This window comes from Linepithema humile, chromosome 2 (assembly GCF_040581485.1).
Source record: "Linepithema humile isolate Giens D197 chromosome 2, Lhum_UNIL_v1.0, whole genome shotgun sequence".
Classification (NCBI taxonomy): domain Eukaryota; kingdom Metazoa; phylum Arthropoda; class Insecta; order Hymenoptera; family Formicidae; genus Linepithema; species Linepithema humile.
This window is the reverse complement of record NC_090129.1, coordinates 9,555,321-9,576,386: the sequence shown is the minus strand read 5'-3', so window position 1 is coordinate 9,576,386 and position 21,066 is coordinate 9,555,321. Positions and strand designations below refer to the sequence as shown.

The 21,066-nt window shown below is 38.5% G+C and overlaps 1 protein-coding gene across 4 annotated transcripts; it reads right to left on the bottom strand.

Annotated features, from left to right (window-relative positions):
* Positions 1-162: 162 nt before the first annotated feature.
* LOC105679948 (cylicin-2-like) lies at positions 163-19,055 on the bottom strand. Of its 4 annotated transcripts, XM_067349874.1 has the most exons (12): positions 18,853-19,055; positions 18,539-18,702; positions 17,449-18,266; positions 16,194-17,112; positions 15,581-16,027; positions 14,676-15,269; positions 14,524-14,577; positions 14,101-14,401; positions 13,568-13,824; positions 8,551-8,696; positions 4,500-4,614; positions 163-4,434 (listed from the first exon to the last, which is right to left on the bottom strand). In XM_067349874.1, exons 3-9 carry the CDS (start codon positions 17,512-17,514, stop codon positions 13,581-13,583), a joined length of 2,625 nt encoding a protein of 874 aa, XP_067205975.1. In that variant the 5' UTR covers positions 17,515-18,266; positions 18,539-18,702; positions 18,853-19,055; the 3' UTR covers positions 163-4,434; positions 4,500-4,614; positions 8,551-8,696; positions 13,568-13,580. The 4 variants fall into 4 exon arrangements, with proteins under 4 accessions (XP_067205975.1, XP_067205977.1, XP_067205978.1 ...); XM_067349876.1 differs by having other exon boundaries at positions 18,539-19,055; XM_067349877.1 differs by lacking the exons at positions 17,449-18,266; positions 18,539-18,702; positions 18,853-19,055 and having other exon boundaries at positions 16,194-16,835; positions 16,930-17,102.
* Positions 19,056-21,066: the final 2,011 nt, after the last annotated feature.

Below are 21,066 nucleotides of genomic sequence, written 5' to 3'. Positions count from 1 at the left end.
TTTTCAAATTAAATGAAGAATTTTTGAAAATACGTTGATGTCAGTGGAACGAGATATCAGTACTGTAAGGATGGCGGGTGGCAATTACATTTAACGAACACTCTTTATTAAAATAATCTCACAATACATACAAGTCTACTGATAGCCTACTGTCGCGACTTAACTTAACGGTGACTGACTGACTGACTGACTTCTTATGAAACGGGCTACCTCCTTATATACTCCAAATTGTCGGAAGATGAAAGGTAAGTCGGTATTAGATTAAAAGATCGACTACATGCGTATCGCGCTGATGCCTTGTTTGTCGGAACCAATCAAAAATAAAAAACAATATTGTACGCGAGTCGGAAATACGTTAGCGGAAGCCTTTGACGGAAAGATCATAACTATCGGCATCTTCTATAAGCTTACAGTACTAACCGAAATTCAAAACATTCCAGATTATAGAATGTAAACAATGAACATTTATGACCTTGATTTCAGTCTTTAAGCAGTGTCTACTCAATTTTGTCCACACTGTTTTGTTCTATTTTAATTTGTAATAATCTTTATTTAAGATAAATCACATTATTCTATAAAACTACTAACCAAATTTTGTTGATGATAATGCAAACTGTGATAAAAAGTAAAAAAACAAGAAGTTGATTAGAAAAATTGATTAAATTACAATACTTTTTGTAAAATAGACGGGTGTCTACTCAATTTTGTCCGTGTGTACGTATGAGTCCAAAAAATGTTATAAATATTTTTCTTACGAACTAATTTTAGTATTTTATTATCGACATTCGCGTATTTTATCACAATTGAAATTCTTGTTTCAACTTCATGTAAAAGGAAGTCATAATATTTATTGTAACGAGACGGCAAACCGGGGAAGATTACGGGTGGTGTGAGAAGATTATCTCTTGCAGGAGATATTTCCTCGGTGTGCCATGATCTCGTTACGCGACACCCTCGCCTATTTACCACCCTTCTACGACCTCCAGCGCGGCATGATCTATGGAAATATGGTACACGCGTATCGTCCGTATATACACGTGGATCAACACGTGGCCAGAGGCGACGGGCCGATAATAGGTTTGGAGAAAGCTTGTCGATCATGGTCGTTTCTGCTCGCCGACGCGCGACAGCCTGATAAACAGCGACGGCCGGCTAATCCATCGTATGATTTCCTCGAAGATTCATCCGTGATTGCAGATAGGTGTTGTTGCACGCTCTTTTACTTCGAGAGAAATAGACGGTGTGTATAATGTGTAATATTTTCGGGTAATCTATAGACAATCGTATACGATAGGGTTCGCAAAAGTAACCAAAAAATTTTTTTCAACCTCTAAATGTATTATTATTTCAATATTACCGTGAGAAATTATATACGCGAAAGGAGGCAGATGCTACTATTGTATGTAATATTCATTTATGGATATAATAATAATTTTATAAAGCCGGAGAGCAATTTTGGATATGTAAAGTCATCTTTGTCAGGTCGGTCCATACTCTTTTCAAGGCGCGAGGATCTTAACGAGAACGGAGACTGTAATTCGCGAAAAGTGCACTGCGTCGCGCCGACGCGACGCGACGCAACGCAACGCGACGCGACGCTGCTCACCTCGCGAACATAATTGAGTCCTCCTCCGTGTCGTAGCTCACGCCAGCTACGCGCTCCTTTCCCCGTAGTCGGGTAGAGGCGCGACGAAGAAAAGGAGATTTGTCTCTGCGAGCACTCCGGTGGATTCGCGGATGAGTCCACGGGAGGGCGAGCCGGTTGGTGAAGGAGGTGGTAGAAAGAGGGACGGAGGTGGGTAAAGGGGCTCTCACGTTACCGACGCTGCGGCTGGGTGTCAGGTTACCTCCGACCTCATCTTCCTCGGTGCCTCCGCGAGTTTGCCACCATCGACATCGTCCATCCGTCCGTCGGTCCGTCCGTCCGTCCGTCCGTCCATCCGTCCGTCCGTTCGTGTGTCTTCACGTCTACCGTCCGACGCTCTCGACACCGATTTTTGACATGCTTCGCTTTTTGCCCAAAGTGCGCATCTGTGTGAAAACTGATGAAACTTAAGCTTCAGACCTCGAATTTCGCCCAGGTGACCCGTGGAATAATTTTGCGATAACGCGCATCATCAGTTTTTTTTTTTTTTTTAAATATTTTTTTACTCGCACATATATCGAGGATTTCTCAAAATTAATAATTTCAAGCAGTCCAGCGCTATTGCTTGCTATTACTTTCGATCCTGTCTCAGAGACGGATATCGGTAACACAAGAAAAGCATCAATTTAAGATCTCTTACAACTTTAGAATTTTTCATAATTAAAGGCAAGATTAAATATACGGGAAAAAATTTAACGGATCAAATGCATTCGTATCTCGTTAATCGAAATAACAATCTCTCGTCTATTATTGCGTTATAATTAAGCCCAATTTGCAACAATAACGATTATGTTATAATTAATTGTCGATGGATGCGAGTGTGTGCGCGCGTTCATTTCGATGAAAATCATCGCGGCGTATCTAGGTTGCCCCCGTAATTGTTTACGGAAGGAAGATGTATGTATATATTTAGGGGACGATACGCGGCGTATTGTCGGAAAGGGTGGGTGTTTCCCGTTATGGACACCCCTCGATGTCGGTATCGATTATACACCCTCCGACGTGCGAGGGGGCACGAAGCGCGCGCGGTGCAGCGCCGAGGGACCGTTTTAATTATCTACTGAAGTAATTATAAAAGGGCCGTGTGCGCGAATCGATAAGTCAAGGGCAGGAATACCGTGAAGAGCCGAAACGATCCGGCGAGGATACTTGTTAGGTTGCGATAGATCGCGCACGAATAGTTCGGAGAATTATATATATGTGTATTTTGCATTCGGTACATAAATGCCGATGAAAATTCAGACAGAAATAAACTTACGACACTGTAACCAGGCAACGATAGACATCGTTCATCGAAGATAAACGTTCCTATCGTTTGAGATATTTAATATTCTATACCGAATTTCGCTATTTCCAATTTTCTGTGCTTAGCTTAGATAGATACATTAAATATATGTGACACTTATTAGAAATGTCATCTTAACACAATTAACATAATAAATTTATGTGGTATTAAAATTAATTTAGTACCACTTGACCTGGCGATAATCGTTATCGCGGCAGCTGCAGATTAAAGGAGCGCGGAATAAAATGCGAACCATAATTTATAAGCTCCGTGTCAAATAAGAAGAAATCTAAAATAGACCTTACAAATTATTATCTCATTTCACTTCTGCAATGAAATCTTCGATTATTCCTCGCGTTTCCCAATTACTCAAAAATTCTTTTCTCCCCAAAATTCCATTACGGCGGGGATAATTCTTCTGAACGGAAGGTCCGATCTGTCGTCGCGCAAATTTCAGAAGCCGCACACTTTTCGCGTATGATAATCCTACCGTGCGAGAGAATAAAGCGGAGAGGATCGTAAAAACGTTGGAGGGATGTGACCGGGGAGGGGTAGAAAAACAAGTGAGAGAGAGAGAGAGAGTACAGGGTAATTTAACACCGGAAGCGTCTTGAGCGTGACGCCACCCTGAAGGTGCAGGATACGCGGCGCGGATAGGTAGGCAGGAGGTGGGGCGAAGAAGGTGGAGACGATGGCGATGGTGCAGGCAGTCGGTGGGAGTCGGTCGGTACTCGAGGCCGCCATGCAAGGCAAGCTTCCTTCGTATTCCTCTTCGATCTTTCCCCTCCCTCCCTCTCTTTAACCCCTTTGTCTTTCCGCACAAGCTCTCCTTCCTCTTCCCCTCGCCCGACGTTACGCTCGCTCTCCTTCTTTTTTTTCTTTTAATTAGAGCAAGGTGTGCTTGTTTCTTAGTCCTCCTTCTCTCGCCGATTCTCCATTCATTTCTTGACGCATCAATATTCCGAGTTTTGGGAACAATCTTCTTTTACGCAACGTCAACGAGTTTCAGTAATCAATATTTATTCAGCGATAAATCTATACCTTGATTTAGATTCTTGTTAGAAATATGTGAATTTATCGTCAATGAGTTGTACAGAATACAACTGACAAAAATTCTTAATATTGAGATACCAAAACTATCTCTTTTTTTACTTCGTCTCGATTATTTCGACTGATTTATTATATTGAAAAGACAAAGTGTAATCGTTTTGCAATTTAATTTTAAAGTAGAAAGGAAACGATTTGTTCGAGAATCGTTCGCACGACGTTCGTAACGATTGCCGCAACCGGCACTGTTATTTGCATCAGCTTGTCGGCTATCGGATCAACAATCCACACAAATCCCCCCTTCTCGTTTCCAATTAACCTCCTCGGCATCCATCCTGCTTCGTTTTAGATCACCGCACGACGTCGCGACTTCCCTCCATCCTCTCGCTGTCCTCGTCCTTTTACACCGGTGTGTGGCCGGTCTTACATACACGCCCGCACGTAAGTACGCACCTACCTACGTCCAAGGGGATTGAATTACCACCGCGAGCCCCTATGTGGCAACTCTCTTACTTAACCTACCGTCCGTCGGGAACTGTATCGGCACATTTTTCCTCCACGGGGTGTCCCGCTAACGGGCCAGCCTTCTTTAAACCGGGCTGGTTTAAGTAGCTTGTTGCGCGCGAATACGCAATCGCTGTAAGAAAAAAATTGCATGCGCAGGTATTAGTCAAGGTAACGTGGAGAATCGTAACGTTTAATTTTCTACCAATTTTACATGAATATCGTTGATATTTAATGACGTGATTTTATATCTCGAAAAAGAGAGATTTAATTTTACTAAATATTAAATTTTAGTAAAGTAATTTATGGAGAAATAAGCTTTGCTTACGTTCTTTCTCTAGTTAACTTTAAACAAACTTTATTTCAACGAAACTGCTTGTCATCGCAATTCGACTACGCTCTTCACAAAAATCTACTCAACCATCACCGTGTCCAAAATTATGCGCTTGATAAAAAAAAATTATTTGATTATCCAGTTTCTTGATGCGTTTGCGCGAGAGGACTGATATATATGTATATACATATAGTATATATATTTATATATATGTATATGTGTATATATATATAAATATGATAAATGTAATTTCAAAAACTTAACAACGCTACAGAATCATAATTAAATCGAGTCTATTACGCGTTCATGTTTCATATTCGGCGTATAATTGTAATTCGGCGCGCACCGTATAATTATTGTCACCTGAAACATTATATACACATTGTATTATGCGTGTGCCTAGCGCGAGCGGGACAAACACCCCACGTTGCATCGTTAAAAGTTGAAATAATGGCAAAGTAGTTTGAGTTTGATCTTCTGACTAAATACGCGCGTTGGTTGGCGCAGCGCGCGCGCGCGCATATGTGCACACGCATGCACGTTCGTACGCGCGATGCACAAACGTATCGCATTACCCACGGAGCAACGCCTATTATCAGTTTCGGATAGCAGAGAGCGTAGACGAAATCGACTAACGCGCGCTATCGTAACAACGACAAACGCGTGTGCGTGATTGACATTTCGAGCGACATGTCGCACTCGATGTAGTTTACGAAAATCGCATCGCCGAGAACAACACCGTTTACGCTTGCCGAAAACAAACGACGCGATGCGATCGGGAAAATCACGCAAGCCGATTTTCCGCGCAGCGTCACCTTTTCTGGCAAATTGCTGCGTTTTCGCGGTGTTTTTTTTATTTTTAGTTTTTACAAGCAATTCGGGTAACCCGAGAGTTTGAAAGCTCGAATGTCATAAATGACCTAAATTCGTGACTCTTGGTGAAACTGAGAGAATGTAAAAAATTATAATTATATTAAAAAATATATACGTATTAATATTATATGCAGCGATAAAAACTTTATAGACCTGCAATTTGAAATTTATTGTATCTCTGTATCCAAATTTCTTCAATTCTACATTTTTAAGGTTTTTTAAATGATATTGGTATCTTTCCGATCTTTTGTATTACAATATTAATTTTTTGACAATCTGGCATCTAAATTTTTCCCGACTCGAAAAATACCATCAACGATATCAGCTATTCGTTTGCGATTTATCGCTCGGCAATTACGCGTTTGCGAAACGCAACCAGCTGAAAGTCCTCGTGGAATCTTGTGTAAGAAAGAGAGAGAAAGAGAGAAGAAAAAGAGAGAAAGGGGACGACGAGGGACACGTTTCGTGTCGATCGTATCGGGACCCCGAATCTCGGAATTCGAATTTGTCGTCTTATCTGCGGATTCCATCGTAATTGCTTATCTACGAGGTGCCTGCACGCCCGGGACAGCCATATCCACCTACTTTATGTCTCGCCCCCACGAAACACGCGTGTGGTGCATCCTCACGTGTTCGCCCGTCACCCGACTTCGGGACGTTTATCGTCGGTAGACGCGTCGTATACACGCTGGCCCTACGTGTCCTTTTTTCCACACTCGTCGGGGGGAGTTCCGGTGGCGCTTACCCTCGATTACGGGGCTTGATATCTAACATCGTTACACGCAAGATAAACTTGTAAAATCCAATTTAACAGGACTTAATTATAACGATAGCACATCGTTGTCCATAGATTAAGAATTTATTTATCGCAGTCGAAATTTGCAAAATATAATAAGCAATAGTTGCCAAAAACATTTCCGAGAAACATACCGAGTCGGGGAAGACTGCAAAGTTGGAAACTTTGTGGCTCTTTTTTTTTTTTTTTTTGTAGCTCCCGCTGGGAGACAAAAGTCAACAACATCGCGGAGGGGCTTAGAATGGGAAGTTCCGGGAAGGAAATCCGAAGGTAGCGTCGTAGGTAGCACGGTAACGTTCGCGAGTGTCTGGCACGAGGCAGTATAGCGAGGCTGACGCTCGCTTCGTAGCATGATCGGACGTAGTTAGCTTCGGGACCGAGCGGCACGCATCCCAAACTTTGATTAAACGAGTCGCAGAGTCTCGCGGCCCGACTCATTTGTCTGCCGTCTGGCCTCCCTCCCCCTCGCCTTCTTCCACCTTTCTCCACCGCCTTCCTCCCGCGCCCTCTCACTCTCACGTGGCTTCTGCCCGACGCTACCAAGAATCGCGAGCGTTCTTTGAAATTCCAGCCGGCCTGCGCTCGAATGTCTAATGTCCTCTCGAAACGACCGTCTCGCGTTATCGTCGAGACGATCGATGACGAGCGAGTGCAGCTTTCCTATGTGTGTCGCGCGCGTAAAACGTGATTGTCGGAAATGTGTAGGTGTCAATGACAGTCGGAAGCAGGAAGTTATTAGCTCCTGTGTCTTTCGCAAACAGTATTCTTTGCGAGAAAAAATTGCAACAATACGATTCGATCGCAGCAATAAGCTGCTCCGTGTGATTTGCGTTATATAATATTTAAGAAAATATTGAAAAGTTATAATTCGCATCGCAGCATTTAAAAAGCGCTGGAAAAAATTGTTTGTTTAGTTTCACATTCAGTCATCTAAAGCCGACGTGGGTTAACGTGATCTCACGTCGGGTGCAACCGGTCGGCACGCACTCGCGCGAGCGATGCATCGAATCGTCGCCGATTCGTCGCGCGTACCGCAAAACTGATTACCGTTATCGGCACTGGGCGTCACCGTGGTTCCATAAACGGATAATGGTACGCCACCTCGGTCCTATTCCCTTTGGAACATCTGTATGGAAGCCGTCTGCGGGCCGCGGATGGGGCAGATATCGTGTTACTAACGTCATCGTTGGCGAAGCGCTCGGAAGAGAGAGAGAAGGGCGGCGGGGGGAAGGGGGCTCGAAACGGATGGTAGGAACCCATGCAGACCACACAGACGGTTTCCACCGGGTGCGAACTACCGTGCTCGAACCCTCGATCTTAACTCTATCGCCTGGCGATCGAACGCAGACGCGACAGGCATCGCGCTAACTTGAAATGGAAACTCTCCCGCGAAGCGCACACACACACACACACACACACATCATCTTGTAACTTAATAAAAGATTCCTCTTTCTAAAAGAGGAAGAAATAATAGTATGCTGTTATCGTTTGTTGTCTTCTCAAAGAATGGTATTATCTTCAAGTCACTGGCCCTAAATTACAATATATATGCTTCTTCTTTCACAAATCATTTTTCTGAGATCTTTCGGAATATACGCTGTTTATCTTCCGATTGTAGATTTCTTTTTATGTATCGTAAATACATATCGGGATCGCCTAACATTTTATTGGAATAAGAAATATGTAAATTTATTTGGCAAGTATGACTGTGGATCATGCAAGCATTGCAAATTACGAGTCACGCTCGCTTTGCAGATTTTTCAAAGGCATGTCTGCAATCGGTATACGCCGCGCGCATTACATAATATATACATGACAACGCGACGCGGATGGAGCGGAGTGAGCTTTATCTGCGTTAGCGCATCACTCGCCGTTCGTCGTGCGCGCGGAATAAAGAGCGCCGAATTCTGACCGATGCATCCTCGCGCTCGGACGCATCGCGCGTGTGTGGGTGTCACGGGGTGGCCACCTGTCTAGCGAGGTATGCGCCGATAGCATCACCGGCGAGAGAGAGAACCGAACGAACGAACGGCCAGCGTTAAGCAAAGACAAGGGCGGTAACTCACCCCGACAAATTATAGAGTGGCCAGACAGCGCGTCTCTGTCCCTCTCTCGTTTTGCTCCTATCCTGCTTCATCTGGATTTTTTTTTATCCTTTCTCCCTGCGTCAGCGAATACTCGAACACGCTTCTTCGAGATTTTCTCACACTCTCTGAAAAGTGAAAATCTATTAGCATTTATACATTTCTAATGACTGGGCGAAGGTATTTTTTTTTTAGTGTGCATTCAGAGTCTCTCTTTCAGTGCTGATTTTATTACACGCTTGCACATATATCTTTATTTTACTATTATAGAATATTTTTCTCTTTCTCTCTCCTGTTTTCTTCACAAGGAATTTAAATAACTATTTTATTAAATAAATAGAAATGTACAGATTATCATATTGCATGCCAAATCTCTAAATTCGTTTAACCAGCATTAATCCAAGCGGATATTACACGTAAATTTCGCCTGCCGTGCGTGAAAATTTGCTTTCTAGCCCCTGACTTAACGATTTAACGAGGCGTACCTCGTCATGTAAATTACAAATAATAAATATCCGGTCGGCGGTCTTATCGAACCCGACAGATCGGAGATTTCGGCGGCCGAGAGGAAGCGGGAAGGCCCCCTCACGCTGCGATGTGGGCGGGCCCCTTCTGCGAGGCCCCCCCACAGGTATAAAAAAGTACACCTTGCTTCGTCCCGCCGGAACATTTAACCCATTGCGCTCGTATGTCGCCTGCACGCGATGCTCTAGAAGTATATATCTAGAAGTATACAATAATGTTGGTATATTGAAAGTGTTAAAATAAAAAAAAAGTAATAATAGTGAATTCGGTCTAACAAATTTCGCCACTCGCACTATGCACACTTAAGACTGCTTATCCAGAGCAGTGTAGTGCGAGTGACCAAATTTGTTAGAAATTCATATTAAGTGAAATAAGTGTATATATATGTGTTGTTGATTTTACACAGAGTTTTTGGTTATCGAGGTGTGATTTTATTTCCTTGGTTGGTTAAAGTATATATGACAGAGCTCTATTCAATAAGAAAGATGGGTATGCGTAGTTGTATGAATAACTATATCTATTTTTTTTTTGCTTTTACATGGATGTTATATAGATAATCTTTATTTTTTATATAGAGAGGATAACATTTCAACAATGTTGGTGAGAAAGAAGTAAAAAAGGCAGGCTACATATGTTTTATCAAGTTTTGATTGATCAACGAGATTGTCTTTTTATAGTAAGAAGCAAAAAATTATAATTTTTATCTTGCTTTATATGTATATAATACTTTTATGAGAGCAGTCGCAGTTTGTACGCTATTCCAGGATTAGATTAAAAAAAATGAAATGATACAATCTATCAAAAAATTACCTTTTTTAAAAAAAGGTAAAAAAAAAGGCGCCAAGTAAACGCTCTTGTCACAACTAAAACAAAACCGTATTGTTTTATCTTTCAAAAAAATTGTCGTATATATTAAACCTTTCAAAAAAACCTGTCATATATATTATCAAGAGATATATTAAAACCTTTCAAAAAAAACTTGTATATATAAAAATTTTTAAAAAAGCTATTATATATACTTTCTACAAAAAAATATGATATCAGGACATGGCACCAAGTGGGACTAAAGAACTATGAAAAAAGTTGTACACTATTTCTATAAAACTCTATAAAATTAAAAAATTTTTTAATATATTTAAAAAATAAAAATATTTAATTAAAAAATGAAAAAATATAAAAAATTTAATCAAAATAAAAAGATATTTATTAAAAAACGCAAAAAAACTTGGCGCTGCTGCAGTAAACTACATGTTAATTTCATTGTTTTATAATACTTTGTAGTGTAGCAGCGCCAAGTTTTTTTGCGTTTTTAATAAATATCTTTTTATTTTGATTAAATTTTTTTAATTTTTTTATTTTTTAATTAAATATTTTTATTTTTTAAATATATTAAAAAATTTTTTAATTTTATAGAATTTTATAGAAGAGTTTTATAGAAATAGTGTACAACTTTTTTCATAGTTCTTTAGTTCCACTTGGTGCCATTTCCTGATATATTTTTTTGTAGAAAGTATATATAATAGCTTTTTTGAAAATTTTAATATATACAAGTTTATTTTGAAAGGTTTTAATATATCTCTTGATAATATATATGACAGGTTTTTTTGAAAGGTTTAACATATACGACAATTTTTTTGAAAGTATTGATATACGTCAAGCTAAGTTAAACATCAAACTAACTTTAAGAGATAAAAAAAAATTAGAAGTATACTTATATAAGATAGATTACCAGAAATCTTAAGATTTTAGGCTATATCTAATCTTAATGTGTAGGAGGATGTAAGATCTAAAGAATGAAAATATGTAAGACTTCTCGAGATCTTTCGTTCCATCTAACACTCAACTGCCAGGGACAAAGGAGCATTAAATTTATGCACAATAAAACATTATTTACCGTTAACTATTTATTAATTAATTAAGACATGACAATTGGGATCTTGATATTCTTCTAAAACTACATCGTTTAGACGTGCGAAGTAAACTGATGATTATTATAGTAAAGTTAGTGATATTGATATCGACGAGTCCACGCATATTACGTGATTTGATAAAGCACAAATTGCATCACGTAAATTGAATCACGTCAAATCGCAGTAGAATTGAAAAATAAATAAACGAACCCGCGTTAAACCAGTTGAAGTGCCTTAGAAGAGGGCGGAGCCATATTCCGCGCCCTTAGCTTCGATGAGATTTCCTTGCTGTTTGCATAACTCATAAATCCCGATGGAACACAGGACGCATTTCGATGCAAAAACACCGCGTAATCTACTGCCACTCGTGGGCGTGAGTATCGAATAAGTGCCGGAGCCGCGTTCTCGGAAGAGCATAAATCTTACGGCACGACTTCCGGCTTTCCCGTCCTCGAGGAAATTCATCGAAGGAACTACGGTTAACTCGTATTCTAGTCGAAATTACAGTTTATAGATCTTGCGCGCAAGAACAATTGCAATTTTATGCAAATTGTACGCTTACAACTTATTTGGCGATAAAAACCCTAAGTGAAATCACACAAATAAAATAAATACGTAAAATGATAAAGTAAATTTGAAAAATGATTTTGATACGTCACGTAAAAAATTTTGTTACCAGCAATTTAAAAAAATTGATTAATTCCAATATTTCCAAATGCCCTTAACTCTCACTTTACCTAATCCTATCTTTATGTCTTCCCTTTTTGCCCATTTATTAATCTTTTCTTGAATTTTCCTCTCCTCCCATGTTAAATTATTTTCTATAAATATATGTCCTCCTTTTAGCCTATTTTTCCTTTTTATTACCTCCTTTTTCTCTTCTTTACTGCCTAGTTTCACTATTATAACCTCTCCGCTACAATTCTCCATTTTGCATTCCAAATCCAATTTTTCTCTTAATAAAAACTGATTGATTCAGAAAATAAACTCTTAATACCTCGCGTAATCATTAGACAAATATAACGTTTCATTAGGTTTATGTTAATGCGTTTGCGCGCTTATTACACTCTCTCGATTATTATTTCGGCGTTCGCTCCCCGCACCTTCACCTCGGACGTGTACTGCGGCACGACAGCGCGCATTGACATTGATTCCCTTTGTCGGGGTGCACGAGGGTGACGCGGACGCGAGAAGGACGGTTGCGTAACAATGCGAAAACGCAAGAGAGCATCCGACGAAAAGCTCGTATCACATTCCCATAAGTGGCGGCGGGAATCCCGCAGAGACGTCCTCACGCTCTCTTCACCCCACGTCCCGCTTTCTCCCCCCTCCCCCCCCCCTCCCTCAACCCGCTCGCGCGCTCCTCATTCTTACGTGAGATGAAGGGAGAGGCGCCAGGTAGGTGCGTACAAGCGGTACCGCGGTGCCCCGTGGCGAGGACTGAATAACTTCGTAATTGGGCCTCCTGGCCCATCGCCATTCACGCCTCCGTCACGCTACAAAGACGTCTCGCGAAGGCGCGGGAGCAAGCGAAATCCCCCCGGTAAGGTCCTCGTCGCGCGCGCTCGTCTTTCGCCGAATAATCGACTCCAAGTGAACATATCGGAAAGTAATTGACTTATCGTCTGACGTACTAATGAAAATCAACAATCTTGCATTATCTTTTTGCGCTCGAAAGCGTGCATTTTTATATGCTATTTACATACTCTAATATATGTAATACTAGCAAGTAAAGTATCTATTATTGCCATCGTTTCTTTGATCCATCCACGACATTTTTTGTACAACATTATCATTTATCAAACATTTCATGATATTTATTTTGAAATGTTTTGCCTCCAATTTTTGTATTTTATTTTTAAACTTTTTTTTACTTTTTCTAATATTGATAGCATCGATGGTGGCATCCTTATTTTTAATTAGATTTATTATAAAATCTAATTTTTACAAAATCGTTGCTTTTAAATCACGAATTTCCTCTTCCTTGCACGTTAGCCATACAGTGATGTTATCTTCATTTCGTTTCTTAATCCTCCTTTCATTGGTTTTTGTAGAAGATTATATTGATACTTTATGGTAAAGTGTTTACTCTTCTTCCACTCTTTCTGGCTTCCAGCATACTCATTATGTATACTAATGGAAATCTGATTAACCCGTGTCCGGGAATAATTGACGACGCATAATCGGATGTGTCTCATACTTTTTGTTGAAAGTGAAATATGGTCATGTATGAATGTCCTATTACGTTCTATTAAGGCGTATCATATGTTCATACGAGAGGTTTATATATGAGAAAATTATGCGCTTATAAATGTCGCGATATTTCAAGCTGATGAATGCAAGCGTTTTGAAGGTGGAGTTGTTAAAAAGGGAATAGTGTGAAATCGTAGACAGATGTAATTACATCGCATGTGCATACAAACTACATCTAAATTATTTATCGAGTCATCAAAACATTCTTCAAAAATATTATGATTCTTCAAAAACAATTTCGACAAAGTCAGTAATAATCGTTTCTAATCGGACTTTTCTAATATATATTTGCATATTAAATAGATATTTACTCTAACTTTGGATTCAATCGAGTCCGAGGATAGGCGGACCTGTGACCCAGTCGTACTCGTCGTCCTCTTCTTCGTCATTCTCTACCTCGATATAACTTGGCAATTCATCCCCGTGAATAAATTCGCTGTTATTCGCAGAACAGCGCTGAACCATTTTACTATGACCTGCGGTTTGCTCGATAGCAAAATCATCCTGATAATTCACTTTCGTGGTAGAGAACGATCGATCAAACATCATGTCGAACAGTCTGACATCTCTGTAATTACGCCATACGGAACAGCTCAACGTTACAAGTAATAATCGATTATCGATCGCAAGTGTGGTTATATAATATTGCAACAATTACTATGATAATAATAATCGCAGCCGTACAAGTTGCAAAATTATAAATTGCGAGATGAAGGATATTATTAATCATATTCAGAAGTGTTATTTTAATGAGGATATTATTTATCTTATTTGTTTATTAATTCCTAGATTTTGAAAATATGCAGGCTGGCGATAGAGATAAAACTTAAGACAAAATACTGACCTAGCAATAATTGAAACTCCGTCGTGGATTCCGCGCAGCGATTTGTGTATGGCACCTGTAGAATTCCAGACGATTGATTGATTAGGCATGATTGTGAACTTTTCATTATCTTTCTCCTGTTGTTCATATGGTATAATCACACGATCCGAGTCGCTCGATCTGTATTCCGTAGACATTTTTTTGACTTTGTCGTCCTTCTTGTCGTCTTTCTTTATTGTGCCGCTTTTTTTACATTCGTCTATCTCTCTGTACTCGCGATCTATTTGTTCCCTTATCGATTTCTCTATCTTGGGCTGTTTATCTGCAGTGACAAATAAGAAAATATTAAAATTAATTAAAAATTTAGTACAATGAGGCCTCTCTTTTTATATGGATCACAATATAAAGAGAAAAATAAGAATTTGTCATCTTTATAGAATTTACCTTTTGCGATGGACGGCGGATGTTTTTTCGTCGGTACTTCTTTGGGTTTTTTATCTGAAACAAAGAATAAAAATATTTCAGAATCAATTCAATATGCATAAACCAAAAAAAAAAAGAATTAAAAACTCGTAATTATCACAGACTTCATTTACCTTCATTTACTCTCATCGCTTTTTTTCTGTTAGAACAGTATTCTTCATGACGGGATTTTTGCGTGGGTTCGTGTAATTTCATGTCTTTATCATTCGACGTAGACAGACACGTTTGCTTTTTATCGGCGATCGATTTTTTCGTCAAACACTTAGGCGGATCTTTCACGCATTTCTTCTTGGCTTCATCTTTTTTGTCAGTGTCACATTTTTTCTTTGGTTTTTCGCACGACAGTTTTAAATCCTTTTCGTCCTTGCTACAGCTGGCGTAAAATTTCTGTGTCGTTTTCCTTGCCCCGTTCGTGCCAAGAACGATATCAGGAATCAAAGTGGAGAAAGATCTATGATCTCCCGAGACAGAGAAAATCGATTGTTGCGAGTAATGTCGTTTTCCGTCTGTTTTATTTTTATCGTAAGAAAAATCTCTTTTTTGATTTTTAGACTGTCCTCGGTTATTTTCAGTACACTTTTGTCGCTCTTTTTTGCGGATCTCGTGTTTTTCACGACTGCAGTCATTCTTTCCTTTCGATGGATCCGTGCAGACTACACGCGCTTCTTCACTAGTTTTGTGTCGTTCGCATGTTTGTAATTGCGGTTCTGGTTGAGAGATCAAAAATATAAGAGTAAATGAAAAAAAACTATAGGAAATATTGACTAATAAAATAAATATAAGTCATGAATAATAAATGGAAAATGAGGAAACTGGAAAAATTAAATTAAAATATTAATTATTACTAAATGTTAAATAAATTATAATGATGACACAATAAAAAATAATTTTAACTGCTTTGGATGTTACAAATATATTAATTTAAAATAGTATCATGTATAAAAATTAAATTAAGTTTGAATATATTAAAGGAGCATTATATATGTAATAATATAACAATAATGTCGTTTCGTATTACGTTTGACACATATCCTGCCGATATCCTGCTTTTGTGAATACTTAAAATCCTTCGATTGCCGCGCGTGATTCTTCGTCGCGTCTCGTCCTTTCGAGTCACAGTTTTGATGAGTGTTTTTGTCGTCGGGACGCTGCTCCTTCCGGCACTTCAACTTGCGTTGTAGCTCCGGACAAAGGTAACGTTCGCAGGACTCGGACTCATTCTTCCGTTGCTTCTTAGAAATGTCACTTTGGGACGAGACGTTTCTCTTATTGCGCGTGTCTTCCTGTTGTGAGCGATTTTTTTTGTGGATCTTCACATTCGATTCCTCGCAACGATTTTTAGCTTCCTCAGAGCGCGTGTTGCGTTCCGTGGTCTTCAAATCGCTTCGCCGATGATTGCCATCGAATTTTTCAGACTTGGAAGCGTCGTGAGAAAACGATTGCAGTTTCGCCGGCGACACGCAGTCTGCGATCGACGTTTATTAAGCGTTAAATGTAAAATGTTTTTCTTGTTAAATTATTATATACTTTGCATTTTAATTTGTCGTATATCTAACTTCTCCGTTTTTGTGTTAGTTAAATCGAATAGATATAATAAGTGAATTCAGTTTAATTTAAACAAAAATTATTACCTGGGATTTTTAATGCACCTGAATGCGATCGCGTGCTTTTCAGTCGAATGCTCGATACGTTCAGATCCTTTCTCGAGGTTATTCGAATGGACTTCTGAATAACGGTGCAACTTTTTGTGGAAAAAACACGACGCGGCATGGAAGTCAGACACGAGGAAAGCTTTCGAGATCCTTGATTTCTCGAACTTGTGAAATAAACAATTGTTTGCTGTTGACTTCGTTGCTTCATTGTATTTAAAAAGAGATCTTTTGGGATGTAACGAAAATCTTGACGTTTTACATTTCGAAATTGCAATTCTGAAGATTGTGGCAAGTTTTGTCTTTGCGAAAATTGATTATCTTGTGGTTTAAATTGATCCTCTGAATGTTGCTCGTTAGTTTTTTTAAATTTTGATTCTATAGGAGAGAAATTATTTATGTTTTTCGCAGTGATACAAGCCGATGAATTGTTAGTCCGAGCTTGTTCGATCTTAAGATCAATTATAGGTGCTTCATTTTCTTGTGTGGAAAATATTTTTGAAACGCGATCACGATAATCAGTTTTATCAATGGCCACTTTATTATTGCCGCGTACAAAGTCAAAATCACCAGTCAGAACATTTGGAAGGGTTGTGCAGCACTTGTTTCTGGATGAGCTTTTATCTAGCAACGATAACAAGTCATTATATTTCGTAAGAGGCTTTAATGCTTCCAGACGTTTCGTATTTATTTCCAAGAGTGAGAAAGTCATTGGTACTCGAAAATTTAAAGTCATCATGACAGGTAAAGTCATCCATGGTGTAGAGATGGATTCCGGATCGTAGAAAACTGTTAATGAGTTAATTTTCTTCGTCTCACAAGCATTTTCTTCTTTACGAGAAGCGTTGAGAAAGCTCCAAAAGCAACGCTTAACCGTGTTTGTAGATGCGAGCGTTTCATGCTAATTTATCACAAATAAAAATATTATTTATAAATAATAAGAGAACATATTTCACATTTTTATATTCTTATTAATTTAAAATATTGTCGATTTTAATTTTATATATAATATTTTAACTGCAAGCTTATCTTAAAAATATAAGATTTTATAAATAATATTAATTATTTTTAATACACAATTTATGAGAAAATGTAATTTTTAATACACAGATCAAAATAAAATCACACAGAAATTTTTTTAGAATACCATATTATTTCAACTTTCAATATTTTTATCATATTGTGTACAATCAAATGACAACTTTAATTTTTATAGTTGACAAAACTTTATAAATACCTGCAAAGATTTAACGGATAATATGTGTGATAAATCTTGCAATGCGCATATTCTGAATCCATTCATCCTTGTTTAGACATGTGATAATTTTTTAAATTAAAATAATATAAAATTTGATCTACTTAAAATTTTGAAGGTTCGAAATATATTGGAAAACTTTGTTGTAAATGTCAAGATTAGTCCGAAGCTTTACCAGATCGTTTCGATATTATGCTCGACAATCGAAAATCGATTTGCCTCGCGGATATGAAAACATACGGGCTGGCGAAGTAATATAATTTGAAGAGGTCATCAGTATTTGTATTTCCTCAAATTCCACAGGATTCCATTAAATATTTCAAATATAAATTTAAAGAAATGGATACAAAATAATTATTGTGATAAATAACGGCGATAATGATCGATTTCTTGTCATTTCTTTAATGATTAGTGGGGATATCATTGCTAAATATCGGTTACAAAATTTTCTGACGATGAAACTGCATTATCCGCTCCCGTGCCTTTGATTGAAAAATCTTATTACGCAGAAAAATCTGATCGGACAGCGGTCGAATGGATGTAATATAATATCTGCATTTGTGCTGTAGTTTTTAATGTAATGTAACGCAATGCTCGCCGCACCAACGAGTTTAATGATCAGCGAACGTGACTCTACGCTTGCTGGCGTGCGCTTTTCTTCCTTCGCGAGCCTTGACCTTCTTGGGAAACGAAAACTTTAAAGTCTCGAGGTGCTCGTCAGATTCCTTCTCGACATGTCCACTACCATCTCTCGCACTATTGTCGGGCGCGGTCTGTTGCACCGCACTCCAAAATTCACTCTATATACACAAAAATGATTAAAACTATTAAAAATTGTGATTTATAACAAAAAAATATTACAATTTATCAATATTATTATACAATTTTGAATTCTGTAATTTACAAATTATAGAATAACACACAAATTATTATTACGATTATTATCGTGAAAAATTTAATTTCTTTTTATTATTTTAAGAGGAAATATTGTAAAAGGAAATCTCTCTCTCTCTCTCTCTCTCTCTCTCTCTCTCTCTCTCTCTTTCTCTGCGTATTGTGTTTTGATGGTTACTTGGCATTGAGCGGTGGCAGTTGACTGGTTCGGATTCTGTTTTGATAGTCGCGCGGTGCGCGGACTTCCATCCAGCAAAACTCGCTCTTGGTTGTTCTCCATTGATCGAGAATCGAGCGAAACGGATCACATAACTTCGTCTCGTTACTGTCGTGAGCATGAACCTTCGCGATACACATTATAAGCTAATTTGATTCGAAAGCTTTTTTGCATTTTCAATATAATTTAAATCAGACGAATTGGTCAAAATAAATATTCAAGAAATGTAAACACATTTATCGTAACAAAATGTGAAATAGCAATTGTGTTCCCACCAATGTAGTGTTCTTGAGAGTAGAGAGCAATCTTCGTGATATGTGGATCCTGTTTCTATTCATGTTCCACTTTCGACGTAATATAAAATTTCTATAACAATTATTTTCACAAAGAAATTTTCACTTTTTTATAACCAAAAAAAGACGTCACTGCGTTTCACGTTGGAAAACAGATTACGATCGGAATTCTGAGATGTAAATATTTGTTATTTAATTTCAATGCGCAATACTTACGACATGAATATGTGCAAAAATTACATTTTCTTGGAGGAATTATAAAGCGCGCACAGTAGCATGATTTATAAAAGGAACAGACGCAAAAAGGTTTAATATACAATTTTCTCCAGTAATTATTCGTATTATCCGTTCATATATCTCGCAGTTATTAAATCACATAATTATCGCGTGCATATTGTATGGGCATTATCGCGTGCGCGCTGTCATTTGCGAGGAGTATACCGTGCCGCAATCACCGTGTTGCACAATACCGTCTATCCACGCCGAGTGCATCTACGAAGCGTTACTTAATCCGTGTAAGGGTGTTGTAGAACTTGGAACTTGGTCTACGTCGTTTCCGACCGCATTAACGAGCCAAGTTCTCGTCGTTGACGGCTGATACTCGCGGGGAGTAATTTAAGCGCGCGCTTAGTTGCAGGCAGTGCAACATAGTTAATGAGTAGAATTCGCCAGAGCATCAGAACGCAAGCACGAAGTTGCACGGGAGAGTTGTATGTCGAACGGAAAAGCGAGCTTTTGAAGAAAATCGGCTACACTCGCGCGCACTCATGCAGCCGATTTATTGTTTTATGATTCTTAAAAATATAAATTTCTTCAGACGGTTCTAAGATTAATCGACGAAACTAAAAGCAGGGACATAATTATAATATTAAACGCTGAAGCAGCTGTTTAATAAAGGGAAGAGAGTTGTGCAAAAGTAAAAATAAAGCGCATTTGGCGTATTTTAAAGGCTGCGAGTATGAACAAATATAAATTATGACACGATTGGCTGGCCGCGTGGGTGGCAAAGGCAGGTGCGCCTGTCCAAAAAGGAGAGTAGCCTCTTCGCATTGGTCCATCCGTGGTTTCCATGGACGCGAATAATCGATCTGTTCGCCGCTGACGTTTGTCTCTTCCACAGAGCATGCTCCAAATGAAACCCGGCTTTCCTCGGTCGAGACATCGCGTAATCGACGTGGATGTATTATTACATATATTATGAGATGTTTACTCAACACAAGTAATTTTAGCGATTAAATGCTGAGTTTAAAGTTCTTCTTTGAAATTAATTCAGAAACTCGACGGAATTATGACTCAATGTACCAATTGTGAAATATAAAATGAAATTTATATGCCGCGATTACCGGATTAAATGTTATTATGATAACAATCTTTATAACGATTCTTTATAACAATTGCGATAATATTTGTATCAATATGTTGACAAAATTAATACTATTTGTAACATTTATTATAATTTCTCGTAATATAAATAACAAAATATTCGTTTACTGTCACATTATTTACATTAATTAATGATATCGCCATCGATATACTCGTCGACGCAATCGGTTAATTGCACGTGAACGCAGGCGTCTCTTGTATACGCGATATTTCATCATTATTTCTTCAACTCTATTTATATAACGCTTCCCGCTCGAATGTGTTATATGAAATTTATTTGTAATTTAATGTTGCCTCGTAAACCCAGCTGTGCCGGACGATCGGATGCGTCCACCGATTTTGTTTCGAGCTTGCTGTCAGATCGCTCAGGTAGTCTGACTCCGTATTACGTTACCCGCTCGGCACTCGCTCGATTGCGTTCACTCGCGCTGCCGACCGGACGTCACCTGACTTTAACTTTGTTTTGAATTAATCGAACTCGAGACGTCCGCGGAGAAATGCACCCGCGTCTCGCGCGTGCGGTGCTCATTAAGTAAAATTGATTGCCGTCATATTCATAAGCGCACTGATTTAGTTAGACATTGAACCAAATAAATTCATTATACGCGAATCAAATCAATTCCGTTCTCTAATAGAGTGAAAAATTTAATTTATCTAATTCCTGAGTAAATTTTTATTACAGGTTAATTATTCCAATTCTGAGATAAATTGATATTGCTTTTGAATCGATATTGATCATATTGATTTTTTTATATTCTTACCATGAGAAAATCATGGTATTCAGAAATCTGCTATTAACGGATGATACGGTTA

Coding starts and splice junctions, on each gene's coding strand:
- LOC105679948 (XM_067349876.1), bottom strand. CDS start 17,514: ATGAATGGATTCAGAATATGCGCATTGCAAGATTTATCACACATATTA. Junction 15,270..15,580: donor CGGCAGGATATGTGTCAAAC/GTAATACGAAAC, acceptor TCTCTCAACCAG/AACCGCAATTACAAACATGC. Junction 14,578..14,675: donor AGCGATGAGAGTAAATGAAG/GTAAATGAAGTC, acceptor TCTTTGTTTCAG/ATAAAAAACCCAAAGAAGTA.